Source organism: Maylandia zebra, linkage group LG11 (assembly GCF_041146795.1).
Source record: "Maylandia zebra isolate NMK-2024a linkage group LG11, Mzebra_GT3a, whole genome shotgun sequence".
In the NCBI taxonomy this organism is placed as follows: Eukaryota; Metazoa; Chordata; class Actinopteri; order Cichliformes; family Cichlidae; genus Maylandia; species Maylandia zebra.
This window is the reverse complement of record NC_135177.1, coordinates 13,566,324-13,584,575: the sequence shown is the minus strand read 5'-3', so window position 1 is coordinate 13,584,575 and position 18,252 is coordinate 13,566,324. Positions and strand designations below refer to the sequence as shown.

Genomic DNA, 18,252 nt, shown 5'->3' with positions numbered 1-18,252 from the left:
AAGGAGTGCTGCAGATTTAAACTACCATCCTGTTGCACCAACCTCTCCAGCAGACCTGTGGCTACAGCCAGCGGAGGCTGTGAGCTTGAGAAACTGCTCAGCTCCATCAAACTGGAGCTCCTTCGCAGCTTGTTAGGATCTGGTGAGGCGCTCAGAAAGATCTTGGACTGATTGCATTTGTGAAAAATCAGGTATTGATTCTCACTCTGAGTTGCTTGACTTTGGGTTTCACAGCCCTGGCTGCATGCTCTGGGAGGAGTGAGGCTGGAATTTTGCACCTGGTTCTGATTTTCATTGTGTTTTTCCTTCAAAATCTCATTTTCATTGCGAAAGGCTTTTTCACTGCTGAAATTCTGATTTAGTTTTTCATCATGTGGAAGATTCGAGGACTTGTGACTCTGAGAGGAATAATCACCTTCTAGCGGCTTTACAATCTGCAGCTTCTCCGGCAGGTAGGACCTGGGTGTGAATGAGTACCCCGACCAGATGCTTCCAACTGAGGTATGTGAGGAAAGCGAGAACAAGCTTTCCGTTGGGGTTCCTGGTCCTCCTTTTTCCTCCTCTTTGGCCAGGTAAGCCAGCTTTCGCTCCCTCTCCTCCTCGAAGAATCGTTTTTCTGAGAGGTAGTTGTCCCGGCGGAGCGACAGGCGACGCAATGCTGCCTCCAAGTCCCTGCTGCCCGGAGTCCCAGGGGTACCAGGGGGGCGCTTGTTGGAGTCCTCTGACCTGAAGAGGGAGACAGACAGCGGTACAGTTTTTTGCAAAGTTAATCTCTATTTTGAGATAATAAAATGATCGTTTAATTTAATTCACTATCAAAAGGGGGAAAATAAGAAGAAACCTTAAATAATTGTGTTATTTCACTCTTAAGTGTATAAAAAATCCTCACAAGTCATTTGGAAAAATAATCCAAACGTTTGAATCAGAGAAGAAACTAAGTTTTTCAACTTACTGTCATATATGACAAATAAACACGGGAAATTATTTGTGAAACTGGAACTACAAGGTGTTTGCCAAACTTTGAAATGAGAACCTTAATCAAATTTCAAAACAGCTGCAAATGAGCACTCTGTTAATTACCTAACTGGGATGCTTCTAAATTAAATACATTTCATCAGGTCATTATGCTTCATCATTCAAATCTACGGTCCGTAGCGGGAGCGATGTCCATACCCGTCATCAGGCGTCTCCAGGATACTCCTAGTCCTGTTGTCTAGGATGATCCCACTTCCTGTTTCACTACCATAAATGGAGTTGGAGCGTGGCGTGCCCACCCTGCTGGAACGCCCTGAGGTGAAGCATGAAGTCTGATTGGAGCCTGGGATGTTGAGAGGAGAGGGGGCTAGAGAAGAACGCTGCTGACGCATCAGATTGAGGTTTTTCACCGTTTGGAAAACTCGCTTCGGATGCAGTCTGCAGACACACAAACATGGAGTTGATGGATGACTTTTAGATTATTACAAATGATTAACATCTGAATCAGATCATACTGTGGAGGAAAAAAAAAAAAAAAGGATATGTACCTCTGCTCTTCTACGTCTGGATCATCCATTTGGAGTTCCTTCCTCATGGTGCCCTCTATTTCTGCTGCCAGTGAGTCCTGGAGAAGAAACAAATTGCTACTTGGGAACTGAAGATGTTGTGATGCAGACAGACAGTCTCTCTTCTAACTACGTACATTTCTTTTGCATTGTAAAAACCCTTAAAAATTTAACTCCATCACTCACCATCGGGAACAGGCCCAGGGAATGGAAACGCCTCGCCGTGCTGAGCGGGAGAGTTTTATTTCTCAGGTTCTTCAGTTCCTCCTGAGCTTCATGCAGCATCTCCATACACTCTGCATACTTGTCTTGCAACTCCTGCAACTAAAAGTGAAGAAAGGAGGAAGAGCTTTACAGAGAAGAAAATGAAACGCACTGAAGCAGAGTGTTTCACCTCCAGCCTGGAGGTCATTTGTCTCCTGTTTATCTCTCAGTTACATTTAAACAGTGACAGGACTGATTTTCATACAATTTGCTTCTCGGAGAGACTGAGCTTTGCATGCTGTTTTATTATGATATAAAATATGTTTTTAAAAAGGACAATATACTGTGGGTGCTAAATTTGGTGATATAATAATATGTGAAGACAGGAGAAGCCATCAGCAGCATCTCTACTGGACCAATAACATGTGTTGATGGAAGCATGTGGAAGATGATTACTTTATAATTAGCATCCTAATAATAAAGTAATCATTTTTAAAATCATAAAATCTAACAAAAAATACAAATCTGATGGCAGGAATATATATAACTGTCACACTACAAATTTGCCTCATCTGGCAGAAGCTGGCAATGCAGAAAACACAGTGCTGTTGCCATGGTGACCAGGCCCTGGACTGCCCTACCTCAGCAGTGAGTTGTCGCTGGGCGTCTTTGGCTGCACCCAAGTGCTGAGTCAGCTCCTCATTTTCCAAAGCATACTGACAACACGGCAGACAAAACAGGACAACAGGTGTGAAACCGACTGCATTCAAAGTATTTTTAGCGTTTAATGTAATCTGAGACAGAGATCGGGACTTTCGTACAAGCTTGGCCTTCTTCTGGAGGTCGACTATCTGGGAGAGGAGGTGTGTGATCTCCTCCTGCTGTCTGGAGGCGTCCTCAGTCTTCCTAGCCAGCTCTTCAGCCAGAGAGGAAATCTGCAGGTTGGCATCGCCTGGGAATGAGAACAGGTGTTCAGCAAAATACAGCTTATGGCCACACTGCTTCTAAAGAGTGACTGTGATTGTGTGTGTGTGTGTGTGGGGGGGAACAAATAAACAAAAAAAGCCACTCACGTATTTCTTTGACACAGTCATTGACAAGTTGCTGCTCTTTTTCCTCATAGGAGATCGTTTCTGTCTCCAAATGACTCGCCTGGAGGGAAAATGAAAATAACTTCACATCACAGCAAAGATAAGATCAAGCTTATAATTCATATAAGACTTTCTTATATGAATGTTTTTTATAGGGAATCTATAAGATGGTAGTGAGACCTGCTATGATGTATGGTTTGGAGACACTGACAAAAAGACTGGGGGCCAGTTAGAAGATTTTCAATGGAAGTGACCAGAATGGACCAAGTCAGAAATGAGTATGTGGCAGGGGTGTGGTTTTTGGCTCAGCGGGCTCGAGGGGCAGTGTCAGGGAGGCTGAGGTCCAGGTGAAGGGAATTAGGCTGATGAACTCTCTTTTCCCTTTTAGTGATGTCGGGGACCGGCAGTGTGAGCGTGGAGCCAGCTGGAAAACTGGCCATGGCTGAACTAGCAGTGCCGATCTAAACACATTGGGTGTGTGACATATAAATAAAAGTGACTAAACAGTTACCGAACGCCGTGTGGGTCTGAGTCATTCACTGAGTACTTCAGACTGACAGCTCAGCTCAAGTTGAATATTTTGGAGACAAAGTTAAAGAGGCAAGGCTGGACATGAGCAGAGGAGGGACAGTGGATATACTGGACAAAGGATGCTGAAGACGGAGCCGTCAGGCAGGAGGAAAAGAGGAAGATGACAGTGGAAATTCATGGATATAGTGAAGGAGGACATACTGAGTAGTCAAAAGAAGAAGAAAAGTAGTTTTCTAGTGCATGCGCGTTAGACTATCATGCAAAAAAAACCAAACCTCAGATCGCAATGATTTATTCTCTTCCTCCAAATCCTTGAGTTTCTTCTGCAACGACTCCAGGGGGAAAAAGTTTGGTGATGACACACTTGGTTCACTGGGACGGACGCTGTGAACACACAGGAAAGAGTTGTGCTTGTTAGTTTAAGTCATTCAACAGACTTTATATATTTTCATTAAAAAACCTGTTAAAACCCAAAGAACCTTAAGTTAAAATGTGATATTATTAGAATTAATTTTTTGTTTTTGTTTTTTTGGAACAATGAGGAAATATACTGAGCAGCAAGGAAAGGAGGTAATAAAAGGAGACTTACGGTGTAGAGGTAATCGACTCGCCGTCGCTTTCTTCGGCTGCATTGGTGTAGAACTGTAACAGCTCATCTTTCATGGACAGGTCATGGCGCAGCTGAGACACCTATAAGGAGACGACTGACGTCAGAAGAAGATGGGGGGGGGGGGGCATGCAGGACGTTCAGCTCATCACAGACATACATTATTACACAGTTCCCACCACCAAATACTGAAGCACTGATGAGCACACATTCGTTGTTTACCTCCTCTCGTATGTGCTCCACTTGCTCCTCCAGCAGTTCATTCCTCTCACTGAGGGCTTTGTTTTTCTTCAGCAGTGACTGTCCGATGCGAGCCGCTAACTCCAAGTCACGCTCTTTCTGCAGAGACAAAGCTGCGTTTAGCAAAATGAATTTCAATAGTTTAAACATTTGCAAAGACCCGTGTTAGTAATTTCCCCCTGTTTCAGGTCTACGTAAACTAAACCCCTCAACCATTAGCCTAGTTTAATATATAGATGCTTGTTTCAGCTGCTCCTTTATTAGAAAAATGGGTTTCAAGGATCTGTATATTTGATTTAACACAGTTTTTACACCAGACAACCCTTCTTAGCGTGTATCAGAATTACTAAAACCAGCTTTAAATGTTGGGTAAATTCAAATACATCAGTGAAGAAAAGGACAAAACAAAAGAGAGTGGCAAAAGCAACACAATATCCACAAATCACTAAATATGAACCTCAAAAGGAAACCTTTGTACATCAGCCGCACTGGAAAACTCCCGTCAGTCAACATGAGGCAATAATTAAAAGCTTATTGTTAACTAGCCACTCCTGTTTCTATCACTACATCAACAGGACTATTTATTGTACTATTAAAAGCTACTAGCAAAGCAAATACTGCAATAGTTTCATGTGCTACAAGAAATAAAAATAACTGACATGATCAGAAATATACAGATCTGACATTAATTGCGTTCGCAGTAATGGAAGTCATGTGTTTGGTGATGGTGCTGTTTGTCTAAGCCATGCTTTCACAATGCTGTCCGGTTGCTCAGGTTCATACTTTAACAGTGACGTCACCCTGTTTTCCTCCCTGCTTTACATTCTGTTGGTCAGCGCAGTCAGCTGAGGAGGATGAAGTTACATTTGAATATCAGCCGATGGAAACAGCTTTTATGACGTTGCTTTCTTTGTCGCAACCCTGATAAATCCGCCCACGTTTTGACTATGACATAACACCATGTGACCGAATGGCCTTGCAGACCCTCTGACAGTGTCCTGGGTTCCTGGTTATTCTACTTTATTGAATTTTACCTCTTCCAGCAGTCGAGTGACAGCGTCAATGTCGCTGTAGGTCTTCGTCATCTGGCCCACTCTGTCAGCACACAACACTGCAGACACAGAAACAGTGAAAGCAACTGAGTGCTGAACATTTCCAGAAGCTTTAACAGTTCTTTTTTTTGACTATAATATAAATCATGTTATTAAATCATAATCTAGGCTGATTTCATGTATGCTTTCATATCATTCAAGCCAGAAAAAAGCACTATGGGCAGCTTTTTGGGCAATTTATTGCCTCTTTAAAGATTTTCCATTTTTGTCATACATGCAGATACCGCCAAAGAAAATTAAATATAACATTTAATATAATAGGAAGAGGATGGATGCTTTAAGGAGTTAGTTTCTATTTTTATACCTGACAAACATGACCTGTATAAAAGTAAATACTTATAAACATGTCCAGTTTTGGGATTTACTTACCTGGATGATTGAGCATGCATTAAGACATTTGTACAATAATGTGTTGGAAGAAAAGGCCTCATATACGGCTCATAGTTATAACGGGTGTGGGCTGTGGGTGTGGAGTGCATTAGCTTTATTTATCTACATGCATATGCCCGGTTTTACAGCCCTGTGCAGCACACAGCGCAGACTGGACTTGACAGCACTAAAGTCATGAAAGCATAAATACGCCAACAATGACCCTCTGCATAGCTCAGGGTTTTTGTTCCTAGCAAATGACTCAGAAAAGATAAGTTATTGAATAGTGACACAGAGGTCAAAGTGAAGGGCCACGCCTCAGCCATGCTGCTTATTATTAACTCCCTCAGTCCTCAAACAGAGGAGTTTACATCTGTATGACTTCATAGTTTAATTTGGAAACGATTCATAGACAGATAACCTGCATAAAACAACAAAACCAGCTTGTCTGTTCCTTGATACCAACTTGTTTCATTCAAATTGATTTAAAAAAAAAATTATAGCAACCTTTTTAGAAAGTATCTTCACTTGTGAGTGCAGATTTTATTTTATTTTTTTTAAGTTTCTACTGCATGAAAAGTGAGACTTTCATAAATGAACATTGCTATAAATTCCTGTGGAAATGCACATTAACAGCAGAAACTCGGGGGCAGGGAAGAATGCTTTCACACCAAGTTTCAGCCTGAAAGGACTGCAGTTCACCCCCATACCCCTGCTCAGGCCCAGGGGAGCCTTTAAAATGTAAATGTTGTAAGCTATACAAATGCAAATCATAGTAGTATGGAGCCATCAAGCTCCACTAGTTACACACATTTCTAAAAAGGTACCAACTCCATTTTAAGATCATCTCTTTTTGATCAGGCTTATTTTAGTTGTAATCCCATAAATTGTCACTGATAGATTTGCAATATGTCGGTAAGCTCACCAAGATAAATTATGTTATTTGTAACCAATAATAAATTGTTAATAAGTAATTTCATCAACATGCTAAACTGTGTGACGTTCTGGCAGAATGCAAAAGAGAGCCGGCCAATGTAAACAACAGATTTTCATGTCCTTGTGTGGTGCAGTCCTCATATGACTGCTGGAAACAAGGAAAAGGATGCTTGATGGAAATAGAAGTTAATAATGGATTAAATCCTTAACTAAGTAAGCTAACAAAGGTAGGAAACGTTGAAGCACTACCAAGGCATTTTATTTGATTAAATAAGGGCACCTTGGCTTGTTTGCCCTTTACTTTTTGCCAAAAGTTTCACGGGCAATTTCAAATCAGGTCTTTACCTAAACCCTGCATCTTATTTCTATTTATTTTTTATTTATTTATTTTTACTGTTTTTGTCGTTTGTGCCTTTTGTGTCATTTTTTACAGAGACAATGATAAGCGGATAGGTTCAGTACATATAATGTTAGGACTATTACCAAACCCACATTTGTCTGCTAGCACTACAAGTTTATTATAAGTTAATTAAACACGGGATCTCTAAAGTCAGGAAGTGTTGTTCTCTCACGATCCGGATTGCTTGGGTCACGTTTCAGCATAAAAGAAGTTGTTGAGTTACAGATATGGACTGAAACCTCAACTGGCCTTTTTGTGTGAAAACGAGCCGGTTGAGAAGGTTCAGGAATGTTATGCTTCCTTCTGGATGCCTCATTTTGGAGGTTTTCCAGGCATGCACATGTGGAATCATGCACCTGCTGCATCTCATCTCTATTGAGAGGAGTCTTGGGATCTCTCTGGAGGAACTGGAAAGTGTAGGGAGAAGAACGTCGAATATCCTGCTTTGCCTGCTGTGAGCTGACTTGCATAAGTGGAGGATGGATGGATGGCACTAGTGCACTGACATGCCAATATTCAAGCTACCTTGATAGTAATACTAAAAATAAATGGAAAAAAAGAAAACACAGTCCCACTTCAAAGAGGTTGATCACAAAAGGCTAACTATCTGTCAGACACAAGTGTGTCTCACACACACACACACACAAAGAGAAACATCCACGCTCAGTCTTTTCTCATGTTTGCGTTGCTGAACCACAAACTTACTGGAATAATTTGGTATGAGGAAACCTGTGTACGTGCACTCACGCACAGACACAGAGACACAACACCCACAAGACATTTATTTACTTGATATCTGGCCTAATAGAGGACTCTGCTGCGGATAGTGAGCGTGCAGCCTGTTTACCTCCCATCTATCAAACTCTCCATGCTGACTTGGTTCCATGGTAACACTCCACCCAGGTCAAACGGCTAAGCTGAAAAAAGTGAGGATGGTTTGACTAACAAAAGCTGATCTGACTACAGAAAGTCTGTCTATTACTGACTGACTTTAATAAGCCAGTCGGGTGAGAAACAGGCATTAAAGACAAACGGCACAGGTTAGAGAAGGTGACTGTAACCTGGATTATCAAAGAGGAAGCGTAACCTAATTCTGAGAGGTGAGCAGGATGTTTTCTTGATATATTATCCAAAGTCTGGGTAACTTAAGACACGCACACGCCATCTCTTTCTATTTATTTTGCTCCAAGACGATGACAAAGGAAAGGGGGCATCAGACAAGTGGTCCTATTCAGCAGCTGTGAAAACTATGTGGGTTTTGGAGATATGTAGGACTAAAGACAATCACCTTAAACACAGATATCTGATTTGGTGACTCTGTATTTAGAGCCATAATGTAATCAAACCTCCACGTGAGCACACCCTCGTGGCCTTCGGTTTTGTGTGTGCAGCAGAAGTAGTGGGTGCGCTTGAAGTCTGGAGTTACAGACATTATAATAACCTTAATTGTAGCACACAGGTTCATAGAAAAGAAAAGAAAACAGAAAGGAAGCCCTGTTATTGACATTAATACCCCAAGCACAGCCTGTGTAGACCATTAAATACCACGTCTTTAGCTGGAGCAGCACGTATTTATCTTAACAGCCACTGCAAAACATATCCATGTAACAGCAGCCGACGTAAACGCGCTGACCAAACACTTCACACATTATCGAACATTAATGCGAAGAGACTTTTTTTTTCTTGCTTAACAAATTGGCATTAGAGTGTATGTGCAAATCCCTCATGATGCACATCCTTCTCCCTCATCTCGTTTTAAGGATCCCTGAAACAAACCCTAGAAGGATTAAACACAGAACGAGCGCGTTTGCAGTTCAAACTGCAGCCTGCTGGCTCTTCATATCAAAAACAACAGTCACAGCTGAGATGAAAAGCCAAGCCCATATTTGAACTTGTCAGCCCAGCAGTCAGGTGAACCGTGCTGTGTTGAAGCCAAACACACAAATAATCAACATCAGGGAGAGTACCCGCTGGATGAAACCACAGCCACAGGAGATATGATAGCCTACAGATGCCTACAGGAAGGTTAAATGGCGTCTGTTATTTTTATATAGTTCCAAATCGTATAAACAGGTGTCTTACTGCACTGAGTGATAAGGATTAACAAAAGTAACATCAAGAGATTTAGTCACATCTCACTGCTACCTTCACACAGAACTTGCTGCTCTTCATCCATTTCTTCATCCCCTTCGGACCTTCCATCACTGGGAAAACTGGTATATTCTTCCTCCTTCTCCTTTTCTTCTTCTTCCTGCTCTGTGCTGTCATGTTTTGGCAAACAAAAATATTCTTTATCCTCGTTCTGCAAATCCAGATTGTCCTCATCGCCATACAAGAAGAGTGCCATCCTCTCCCCTGATGCTTCAGCTAACCAGATACAACGCCATGGTTTCTACCTGTGTGTGTTTTAATCTCCTAGTCTGTGTGTGTGTGTATGTGTGAAAGTATGCAAACAATGCCTGACTGACTCTGAGTTTCTCCCTAAATGTCATGTGCCTCTCTGTGCACTCCATGGTACATGTCTGGTAAAGCCTGTGTGCGTGGACCTGCTTGTAATTGAATTTCTAAGCGTGTGTGTCATTTCTATGGCAGCTCAGTGAGACAACCAAACTCCTCCCCTTTTTCTCTGTGGCCAGTCAGTGAATGGCCTTCTCCACTCTGCCACAAACATCGGGTAAACTGGCACACTCCCTCAGGTCAACAATGTAACAAACAATTTAACAAAAAATAGGTTAAAACAGATTTAATCAAGCAGATGAGGGCATTGAAAATGCATAATATTTATGCCTTTAAGTCTCATCTGTGTTATCCATCCAGTGGTTTACTAATGTGCGGTCGCTGTGGTTCAGACCAACAACAACAGAGACAACCAAAAGAGAATTCTCCTTGAACAATTCCCAACAAACACCAGTCACTTTACAATCCCCCCCCCCCACCCTTAAAATAACTTGGTACAGTCCTGCTCAGCTCTATGGTGACAATAGGGCAGGGCATAAAATAACACACAACCTGTTTCCAGGGCTGGGCCAGACACACAAACACACACCTTCACAGGTGAATGTTTTTGCATACTATAGTTAACGTGCAGACAGTGTTATCAAGAGAGTCAAGAGATAAGCAAGGGCACTTTGAGCTGAGCTGCTTAGAGATTTTCCATGAAGTCAATCAGAAGAAATACTGAAGAATAAACTCGTTTCATGAGACAGTGCATGAGACCTACTTGTACAGCCATACAAATTGACCCTACAAAACACAAGGCACTGTGAACCCTAATCTTGCATGAACTGCATTTACAAGGTGAGCTATAATAAAGCTACTTTGGGTTGTTCCCCTTTTCCCCAGGGGTCGCTACTGCGGGTAGCTTCTCATGTTTGATTTGGCAGATTTTATACACCAGATGCCCTTCCTGATGCAACCCCAAAGGCATCTGTGTCTCCTTCTGGCTTGTTAGCCCAGTGTGTGATGCAAAAGCAAAAATATTTCTTTTCATTGAATGGGGACATACAGGAAGTGGATGACTAAGACACAACGACAAAAGAGTTTGCAAAGAGTGGACAGGCAGAGTTTCAGTTTGGCATCAAATCTCATGCCTCAAGTTCCTGAGCAACAAGACAACCGCTGACATGAAACAAGCCGTTCAAAAACAAAACAAAGCTTCACAACATTTCAAGAGTTTAATAAAGACCAATAAATAGTTTGATGGCTTAAATTAAACCACAAATTAACCAGTAAATTTGTGACATCAGCTTAATGGTAAATTTATAACCTTTATCGCAACATTTAAATAGTTGCGGTGGAAGAGGTGAGGTAAAAACATAAACATTTGAAAGAAGATATTACCATAAGACACCATAATATTCATTGCATGTTAACAAAAAAGATTAAATATATATATATGATCTATGTCAGTGCCACATGTCTGAGCTGAGCTGTTGAGAGGGGCCAGTCTTCAAAAATGACACATGAAAGAAGCTCCGTCTTCTGCTCATTCGTCCGCGATCAACTGTTATAATTATAGTAATTGGTCTAGAACACTGATGACAGCTCAATACTGTCCCACATGCCTGAGTAACTCCGCTCAATGTTCCTATGGGTGCTTCACAGCAGGCAACAAAAGAGCTCTGGACAAACACCACTCAGTGTCTCCAGGCAGCGTTTACCTCCCCCATTGTTTTATGGTCGTGTTGACTCTTAATGCTCCAATAGTTCTCACACTTTAGCTCTCATGGAAACATAATATATTGTTTTGCAATAAGCTCTGAGTCTTTTATTCAAAAACCAAAAAACTTTTTGTTTCGGAAAATGTTGACTTTTGTTGTTAATCCACTTAAATGGTGCATCAAATGTACATTTTATATCAAATTAAGTTAAGAAAAACCCTCCCGAGAAATTGATAATCTTCAATAAGCAAACGTAAGACTTTCACACAAACTGAAATATGTAAGCTGAAAATTTTCAGCTTACATATTTCAGCTAGGGACCGTAGACAAGGTACATGGACGTAGCTACTGTGATATGAGAATGGGCGGGCTTGACCATTTCGTACCACGGATAATCCTCCTGTTTGAAACACCAACATTTACAAAATAGACTTAATTTTTTATTCAATATGACCAAAAATGACTGACTGAGCTCATGAACTCAGCAGGAAAGTTCATGAAGTCAAAACTGAGCACTGTTTTCACATAGACTTCTGTAGGACAAGACGTCTTTTTGCAACCACAGTAGGGCTGCCACGATTTGTCGACTAGTCACGATTACGTCGACGATCGTCGACGACTGATTTAATAGTCGACGCGTCGTTTGAAGCTTTGTAAGATCCCAAAAGACGCAGGAATAAGTAGCAGGATTTAAGAGTGTAATAACGGACTGAAACAGAAGATGGCAGCACTGCATGTACAAGGATGCCAGCTGCCGTTAAACCCCGAAGAAGAAGAAGAAGAAGAAGAAGAAGAAGCAGCTGTGTCCCAGAATTCATAGCGCGGCCCAGCTTAGTTTCCAACAATGGCGGCAGCTAGTTAGTTTTAATATTACTCTTATTATTCTTTCTGGGTCACAAAAATAAACGTTTAACATATTTTCAGCCGAGAATGTAGCTGTGTAAACCTCAAATATCGGCTCAGTTTATCAGGACACCACATATTTTCAAAAGCGCTCCGACGTTTTCGGAGACGTCTGTTACCCACTAGCTCGATAGCTAGCCGGGGGCTAGGTCACTAGCGCGGTGAGAACACCGGACTCCCGGCAAATTGTTTTCAAACCCACCGCCGTCTTTCGCTACTCAGGTTAAATACCGGTATATATGAGTCACTTAGATAAATTAAAAATGTTGTTGTTTGGCTTTTTTTTTTTTTTTTTTTTTAGTATTTTATTTGTTCCTGAGTAAATCGGTTTGTCTGAGAATAAAGTTATAGTTTTTACACAGCTGAATAAACTTCAAGCAGACAGCTGATTATCAGAAGTGTGAGATGCTGGAGAATATACTCCGTTGTCCTGTTATATTTTAGATAGCAAGGAGTTTATTAAACTTCACCGAAACAATCTGCAAATTTCATTAAAATTGAATAAACTATCATCTTGTCTTTATTTTTAGTTAGCACCTTAAAAGCTTAAAGCTGTAAGCTAATGATAGTTATATAAGAGCAGATGCTGCTGGTGCAATAAGCTGTAGTTTTACGTCCAGTGGATGATGATCTGATTAGTCGACTAATCGCATAAATAATCTGTGACTAGTCGACTATCAAAATAATCGTTTGTGGCAGCCCTAAACCACAGCTATCGCCACCTGGTGGCCTTGAGACATAATGCAGGTTTAAGGTACTTCCATATCCAGTCTTTAAGTCTGACGTCATTAGCTGTGTCCGGGTCCAAACTCCTCTTCAGGTCCCAAAGTCAAACAAACACTGCGGCATCACTGAGAGTTACAAACTGTCTGAATTCTTTCACCTTCAATAAAATGATCTGTGTGGCTACCAGGTGTAACAAATTTCCATCTAAAGATGATATACCAGGTTCTGACTGAGGGATTTGTGAAAAAATTAAAACGTAAAGCTCTGCTATCACTTCTGACATAAATGAAGACAGAAAACTAAACAGTAGTGACGTTTGTATGGTTACTGAAGTTGGGCTAGCTGGTATATAACGATGTGCTACGTGGTGGCTAGCTACACAGCTATGTTAGCGCGTTAGCATAATATAAACATACTGAAGCTGGAGGGTGAGCGCTAACTTTTTTCCACTCGATAAAAGTTAATGGAAGGTTCCCAATGATTAGGGACGAAGGTGTCTGCACGGTAGGATGCTGTAAACGGACCAAACTTCAGTCAGGAGAACAACTGAAATAATCTACCATCTACCGTACGAGGTTAGTCATTAATATACTGCTGCATGGGCTGGGCTGTAGTTACATCGTAAGGTTTTAAAAACTGAGCTTTAAAATAGTGGTAGAATAGTGGTAATAAAAATTGAGAGAGGCCGACAGTGATCACCACCTTTTTTTTTTTTTTTCCCTTTAGGGGCTTGTTCAGATTAAATAGGACAAGATACAAAAGCATTAAGAAACGTTGAAAACCCAACAACCTTAATAAACGCAGAGTAATTTGGACTCGGAAGCAGGGTTTATCACGTTATCACTTAAAGATTGGATTGGCTTCATCTTTTTCTGTCATCTGCGGCAGGCACACAGGCCCTCTGAAGTAGCTGACGTTCACAACATTGAATATCACTTTATGAACCTGCAATTTGTCAAAGCTCCAATTTGAATAACACTGAGGTATTAAACAAACATTGACGTTATAGTTTGCATTGTTTCTTTTTGTCTCTCCCCTCACACACACACAAAAAAATGGTATCCAATATCAAGTATTTTTCTGGGATTTGCTGTCGAGCTTGAAATTCAAATATTGTTAGAACCATCTCTTACATTCCCAATCGAAAAACAGGGCCCTTTTATTTAGCCCCAGCCCCAGTCTGAGCCCAGCTGTCCTGGTTGTCCTCTGTCCATGAAGCCATTTGTTTGAAGGCCTCTGGAAGTGCCAAAAAGTCGTTGTCAGGTTGATATCAACAAGACTGGCTTGGAGGAGCATGCAAATCATTGGGCTAAATATAAGCCAACCTACTTCCTCATCCCTCCCCAACATAAAACCAGCTGCGTATCTATTTCTGCCTCGACACTCCATGAAAAGCTTTATCAAAGAAGCCGTGTGTCCCTTCTCATCCAGCATTTAAACATTTTAACACAGTAAACCTACCGTCAGTGTCTACCAGGCAATATCAGTTCCTAAAAAAGACTGGAAATAAAAGCTATACCAGCTGGCCACATGTGAATAACATTTAAGCTGCGCAGCTCGAACTGGGAATCCATCTCAAACTGTTATGTAAGAATGCATAATATAGGACAATGAACTCATTTCTCCTCCAACATCCATATTAAGTGTGCAGTTTAATGATGTCAAAATACAAAAAGTGCACAAATATGTGCATGCGAACAACCAAAAGCAAAGCAATTACTATAGGTGAGAACTACACGTATAGCATGAAATCAGTTACATCCCACTTTAAATAAAGGGACCATAAGCAGGTGCATCATAATTAGGGAGCAAAAAGGACCAAGACGAGAGTAGAAAGACGGACATGTTTGTGAAGAAAGAGTAGGAGCTAAAAAGCACTAAAGGGTAACAAGCGAGCCACTACTGCACCCTGCTGATAGTGACACCTGTCACATGACCATGTGGATCAATCTGCAGATTCAATCTGGTATTTAATCATTTCAAGTCACACACTAAAGCTACTTTGAGACAATACCACAGGATGTTGTAACACACTGGAATTCAATACATAAAGGATCATTTTATAACGTTGCATTAGTTTAAGCTTGTTTTGTTTTTAGGTCTCCAACAGGGGCTGATATCAGCTAATATCAGCTCTTCATTAACGCTCCAGCAGCATTTTCTAATAAAACAAGTCAGCAACCTACAGTGAGGACACCGCTTGACTCCACAGCACCATCTGCACAGTGCACTGCTACATGTGCTACAGTGAGACCTCAATGTACAATAACGACCGAGTTGGCGCCGCTCTGCTGGACAAGCTACAGATAAAAGCTTTCATTTTTGTGCATATGAGCAGAAACATATACATGGATGCAAACTTAGCTAAGACAGGTCACAGATCGCAGCAAAGATCTAAACAGCACAGATCTAAACTCGAAACCTTATTTCTAAGCAATTACAGGTTTCTTCTAAAAAATCCTGCTCTTTGTTATGAAATTATCATTTACTGCAGTTATGTCATTGAGACTAGATTATTGTAATTTGTTACTTTGTCACCATCTCCACAACATAACCTTTATTCATTTTATCGCTATGTGCTAATGCCAGCTACCCGCTGCATCAGCAGGAGGGAGCTGGCGTTAGCACAACAAGATCTCTAGTTGTTGTCCAGAAACACAGGAACCACCATAAAGTCCAGTCACACCGCCAACACCTAACACCCACAACTACTACTTGGCTCTATATTAGGAGCCACTGACTCACCTTCCAAACACCACCTATTACAGCACCTACTGTTTATAATGCTGCTCCTCTCGGTCCTTTCCACAACACCTACCTTCATGGTTTTGCTGAGAATGCCAAGCCACAAGGTGACATTCACGTGATTTAAATAGGAAAGAAACTAGCATACATTCAAGCGGATCCCAAGAGTGAGTTACTTAAAAGACAGTAAATGTATATTCAGTGTGCACGACTTCCTCAAAGCACTTCAAATATGTGTGAAATTGAAGCCAAAGAATTCCCAGCTAACTTTCCAGGAAGTCCTCCATGCCTGTGCTTTGAATTGGTTTCTTTTTAGATAGATTGCAAACAATTTGACATGTTGACGTATGTAAAGTGCAGGAAACGGCTCTCTTTCTCCATTGTAGTTGCTCTTATCCCATTTTCAGTCTCAACTGTTCTGTACTAATAATGTCTTACTTGGATACAATCCCCACAACAGCCGTCTAAGTAACAGTCTTCCACTTGAAATCAGCTATCCAATAGAAGCTACTTACTTGCTACATAAAGAAATTAGCCTCTTTCCAACTCCAGGAAAGTGTCTGGCTTTTCAGCTTGTACATGTTAATCCACACTGAAGTGCTCTCTTACCATCAGTGCACTCTTCATAGTACCAGTCCAGCTCGTAGTAGTCTGCCTTAACAAACCTCTGGCCTCTGGTCTGGCCTCGTCTCTTCATCCTCACTGCTCTGACAGACAGATGTGCCAATGTCCCAGCATACTTAACTGTAGCATCCCAGTATGGTCAGAAACAAGCATCTGTCACTTTAACTGGTTTCCAGTAGAGTCTGGTGGTCAATAGGTCAGCATCTCAATTCTTCTTTCTCAGCATGCTTAGCAGATACCAGAATGGACACGGTTACTTTAGGTAAGAATCTGGTTCTCATGATCAGATTTCTTTTCTGTTCCACACTGAGTAACACCAGCCCGTTGCTGTGTTATGCTTAATTTAATGCACTGCTGGTGCCATTTTTGGATTTCATCAGTCAGAACCCATTATTTGCGTCATCAGCTGTCAGCTGGAAAAAACACCGAGTCACTTATTTGTATTTTAGTCCGTCAGGTAGTCTTTACCATTTTCAGCAAATTTTCCATCTTCTGCCAAATATGTCCCTCATCTTCCTTATTTTCTGTCGTCACATTTCCAGAGTCACTCCAAAACAAATCAGAGCAAATAATCAGGTCCATCCACTTATAGCTTCATGTCAGGCCACCTTCGGCTGCTGTCAGCTGTTACTCTGGCCATGTTCGCAAAATGACCTTTTCCTTCCCTTTTGTAACATTCTTTAGCTCAACACATGGACAACCGCATCTCCAGCAATGACTCAATAAACACAGAGATACAGAGAGCAAGGCAGCAGCAGCAGTCACGGGTTTTGCAGCAGAAATGATGAGAATGACGACACAGTGGGATGGGTGGGCTAAAAGGATGTCTGTAGCCAATGAGGGGGGGGGGGGGGGGGAATTTCACCAGCTTCTTCCCGCCCACCATTCACATGTCAGCATTTCGCCCTCCCTCCTCTCCTCTACTTTGTCCTTCTGCGTCGTTGTTATGGAAACAGCCTCAGACTCCAAAGCCTACGGCTGAGCAGCATGTAGATGCAGAGAAGGCAGTGTAGCGTTGGCAGGGGTGACGTGGCTAACTCAAAATGAATGAACCAAAATGGGGATTCTGGGATTTGTCATATAGGGAGTGATGAAGCGCATGCATGGGAGGCAGAAAGCACGTGAGAGGAACCAGTGAGAAGCACATTATGAAACTACAGCGTAAAGCAGCTACATGCTCACAGGATGGGCTAAGACAAGGCTAACAACATACTGTGAACCTGCTGCTTGCTAAAAACAGCCAGTGTTTCTTACAGTGTGAAAAAAAGCAACTGCTGCTAACTAAGTGACATGCATGGTTTTATGCTAATGTGCCAGTAGAGTCATATAACTGCTTACTCATGTAATGTAGTAAGGTTGCATAAGACCCCATTACAGGATCAGTTAGAGCTGCTTGCCAAGTGAGCCTGCACATTAATACATGTATTATCATTGCATTTATACGTATCTGTGCGCTGCTATTTGATTTCAGGTATGCAGTTGAATCAAAAGATAAAATAATAGGAAACAACGCAATCCCGAACATACAGCTATTCTAATTAAAACCTCAGTCTTTTTAAAAATGACATCTCCTACATGTTATCTGTTACTCTGTTGACAAAATATCCATCACCAGCTGAGGCTGTGAAACAAATTTACCAATCAGACAGTCTACAGTCTTTGTTACGTGTGCATTTTATGTCATCACAGCATGGATTTGCCTTCGATCGGTCAGCTGCCTCATGTCACAACCTCCTCACACTCATCCTTCTCAGGCACCAGATCGAATCAATGTTTACTCGGATGATGCAACAGCGTGTACTATATCCCCCTCCCCCACAGCGCTCCTGATTAAGATGCAAGTTGGGCTGGACTTTTCATTATATAAATGCTTAAAAATGGTAACACGTTGGCACTTTGTGATGGTCTGTACAATCAGACACTCAAGATCAGTTGAGCTTTACCATTAAAGATCTTAGCTCATGTATCACTCCTGCTTAGGGTGCCGATACAGAGCCATCTCCTTGAAGCAGATGGGGATAGCTAGTAAAAGTCCAAGTGGAGATACAGATGATGACAAATCA

General features: G+C 41.5%; 1 protein-coding gene across 9 annotated transcripts in view; it reads right to left on the bottom strand.

The window, feature by feature from the left end:
• Nucleotides 1-18,252, bottom strand: part of trak1a (trafficking protein, kinesin binding 1a) — a 46,613-nt gene that overhangs the window by 7,238 nt on the left and 21,123 nt on the right. For 5 of the 9 annotated variants that reach the window (XM_076889805.1, XM_076889806.1, XM_023153957.3 and 2 more), the window contains 11 exons: nucleotides 5,249-5,325; nucleotides 4,197-4,313; nucleotides 3,957-4,057; nucleotides 3,643-3,751; nucleotides 2,819-2,897; nucleotides 2,567-2,697; nucleotides 2,387-2,461; nucleotides 1,728-1,865; nucleotides 1,524-1,600; nucleotides 1,174-1,413; nucleotides 416-726 (listed from right to left, as the gene is read on the bottom strand). In XM_076889805.1, coding sequence (XP_076745920.1) covers nucleotides 416-726; nucleotides 1,174-1,413; nucleotides 1,524-1,600; nucleotides 1,728-1,865; nucleotides 2,387-2,461; nucleotides 2,567-2,697; nucleotides 2,819-2,897; nucleotides 3,643-3,751; nucleotides 3,957-4,057; nucleotides 4,197-4,313; nucleotides 5,249-5,299 — 1,429 coding nt within the window. In that variant the 5' untranslated portion in view covers nucleotides 5,300-5,325. Of the gene's footprint in view, nucleotides 1-415; nucleotides 727-1,173; nucleotides 1,414-1,523; nucleotides 1,601-1,727; nucleotides 1,866-2,386; nucleotides 2,462-2,566; nucleotides 2,698-2,818; nucleotides 2,898-3,642; nucleotides 3,752-3,956; nucleotides 4,058-4,196; nucleotides 4,314-5,248; nucleotides 5,326-9,176; nucleotides 9,770-16,174; nucleotides 16,996-18,252 lie in introns of those variants that run through there. The other 4 variants (XR_013100778.1, XM_023153958.3, XM_023153956.3 and 1 more) reach the window with 3 other exon arrangements.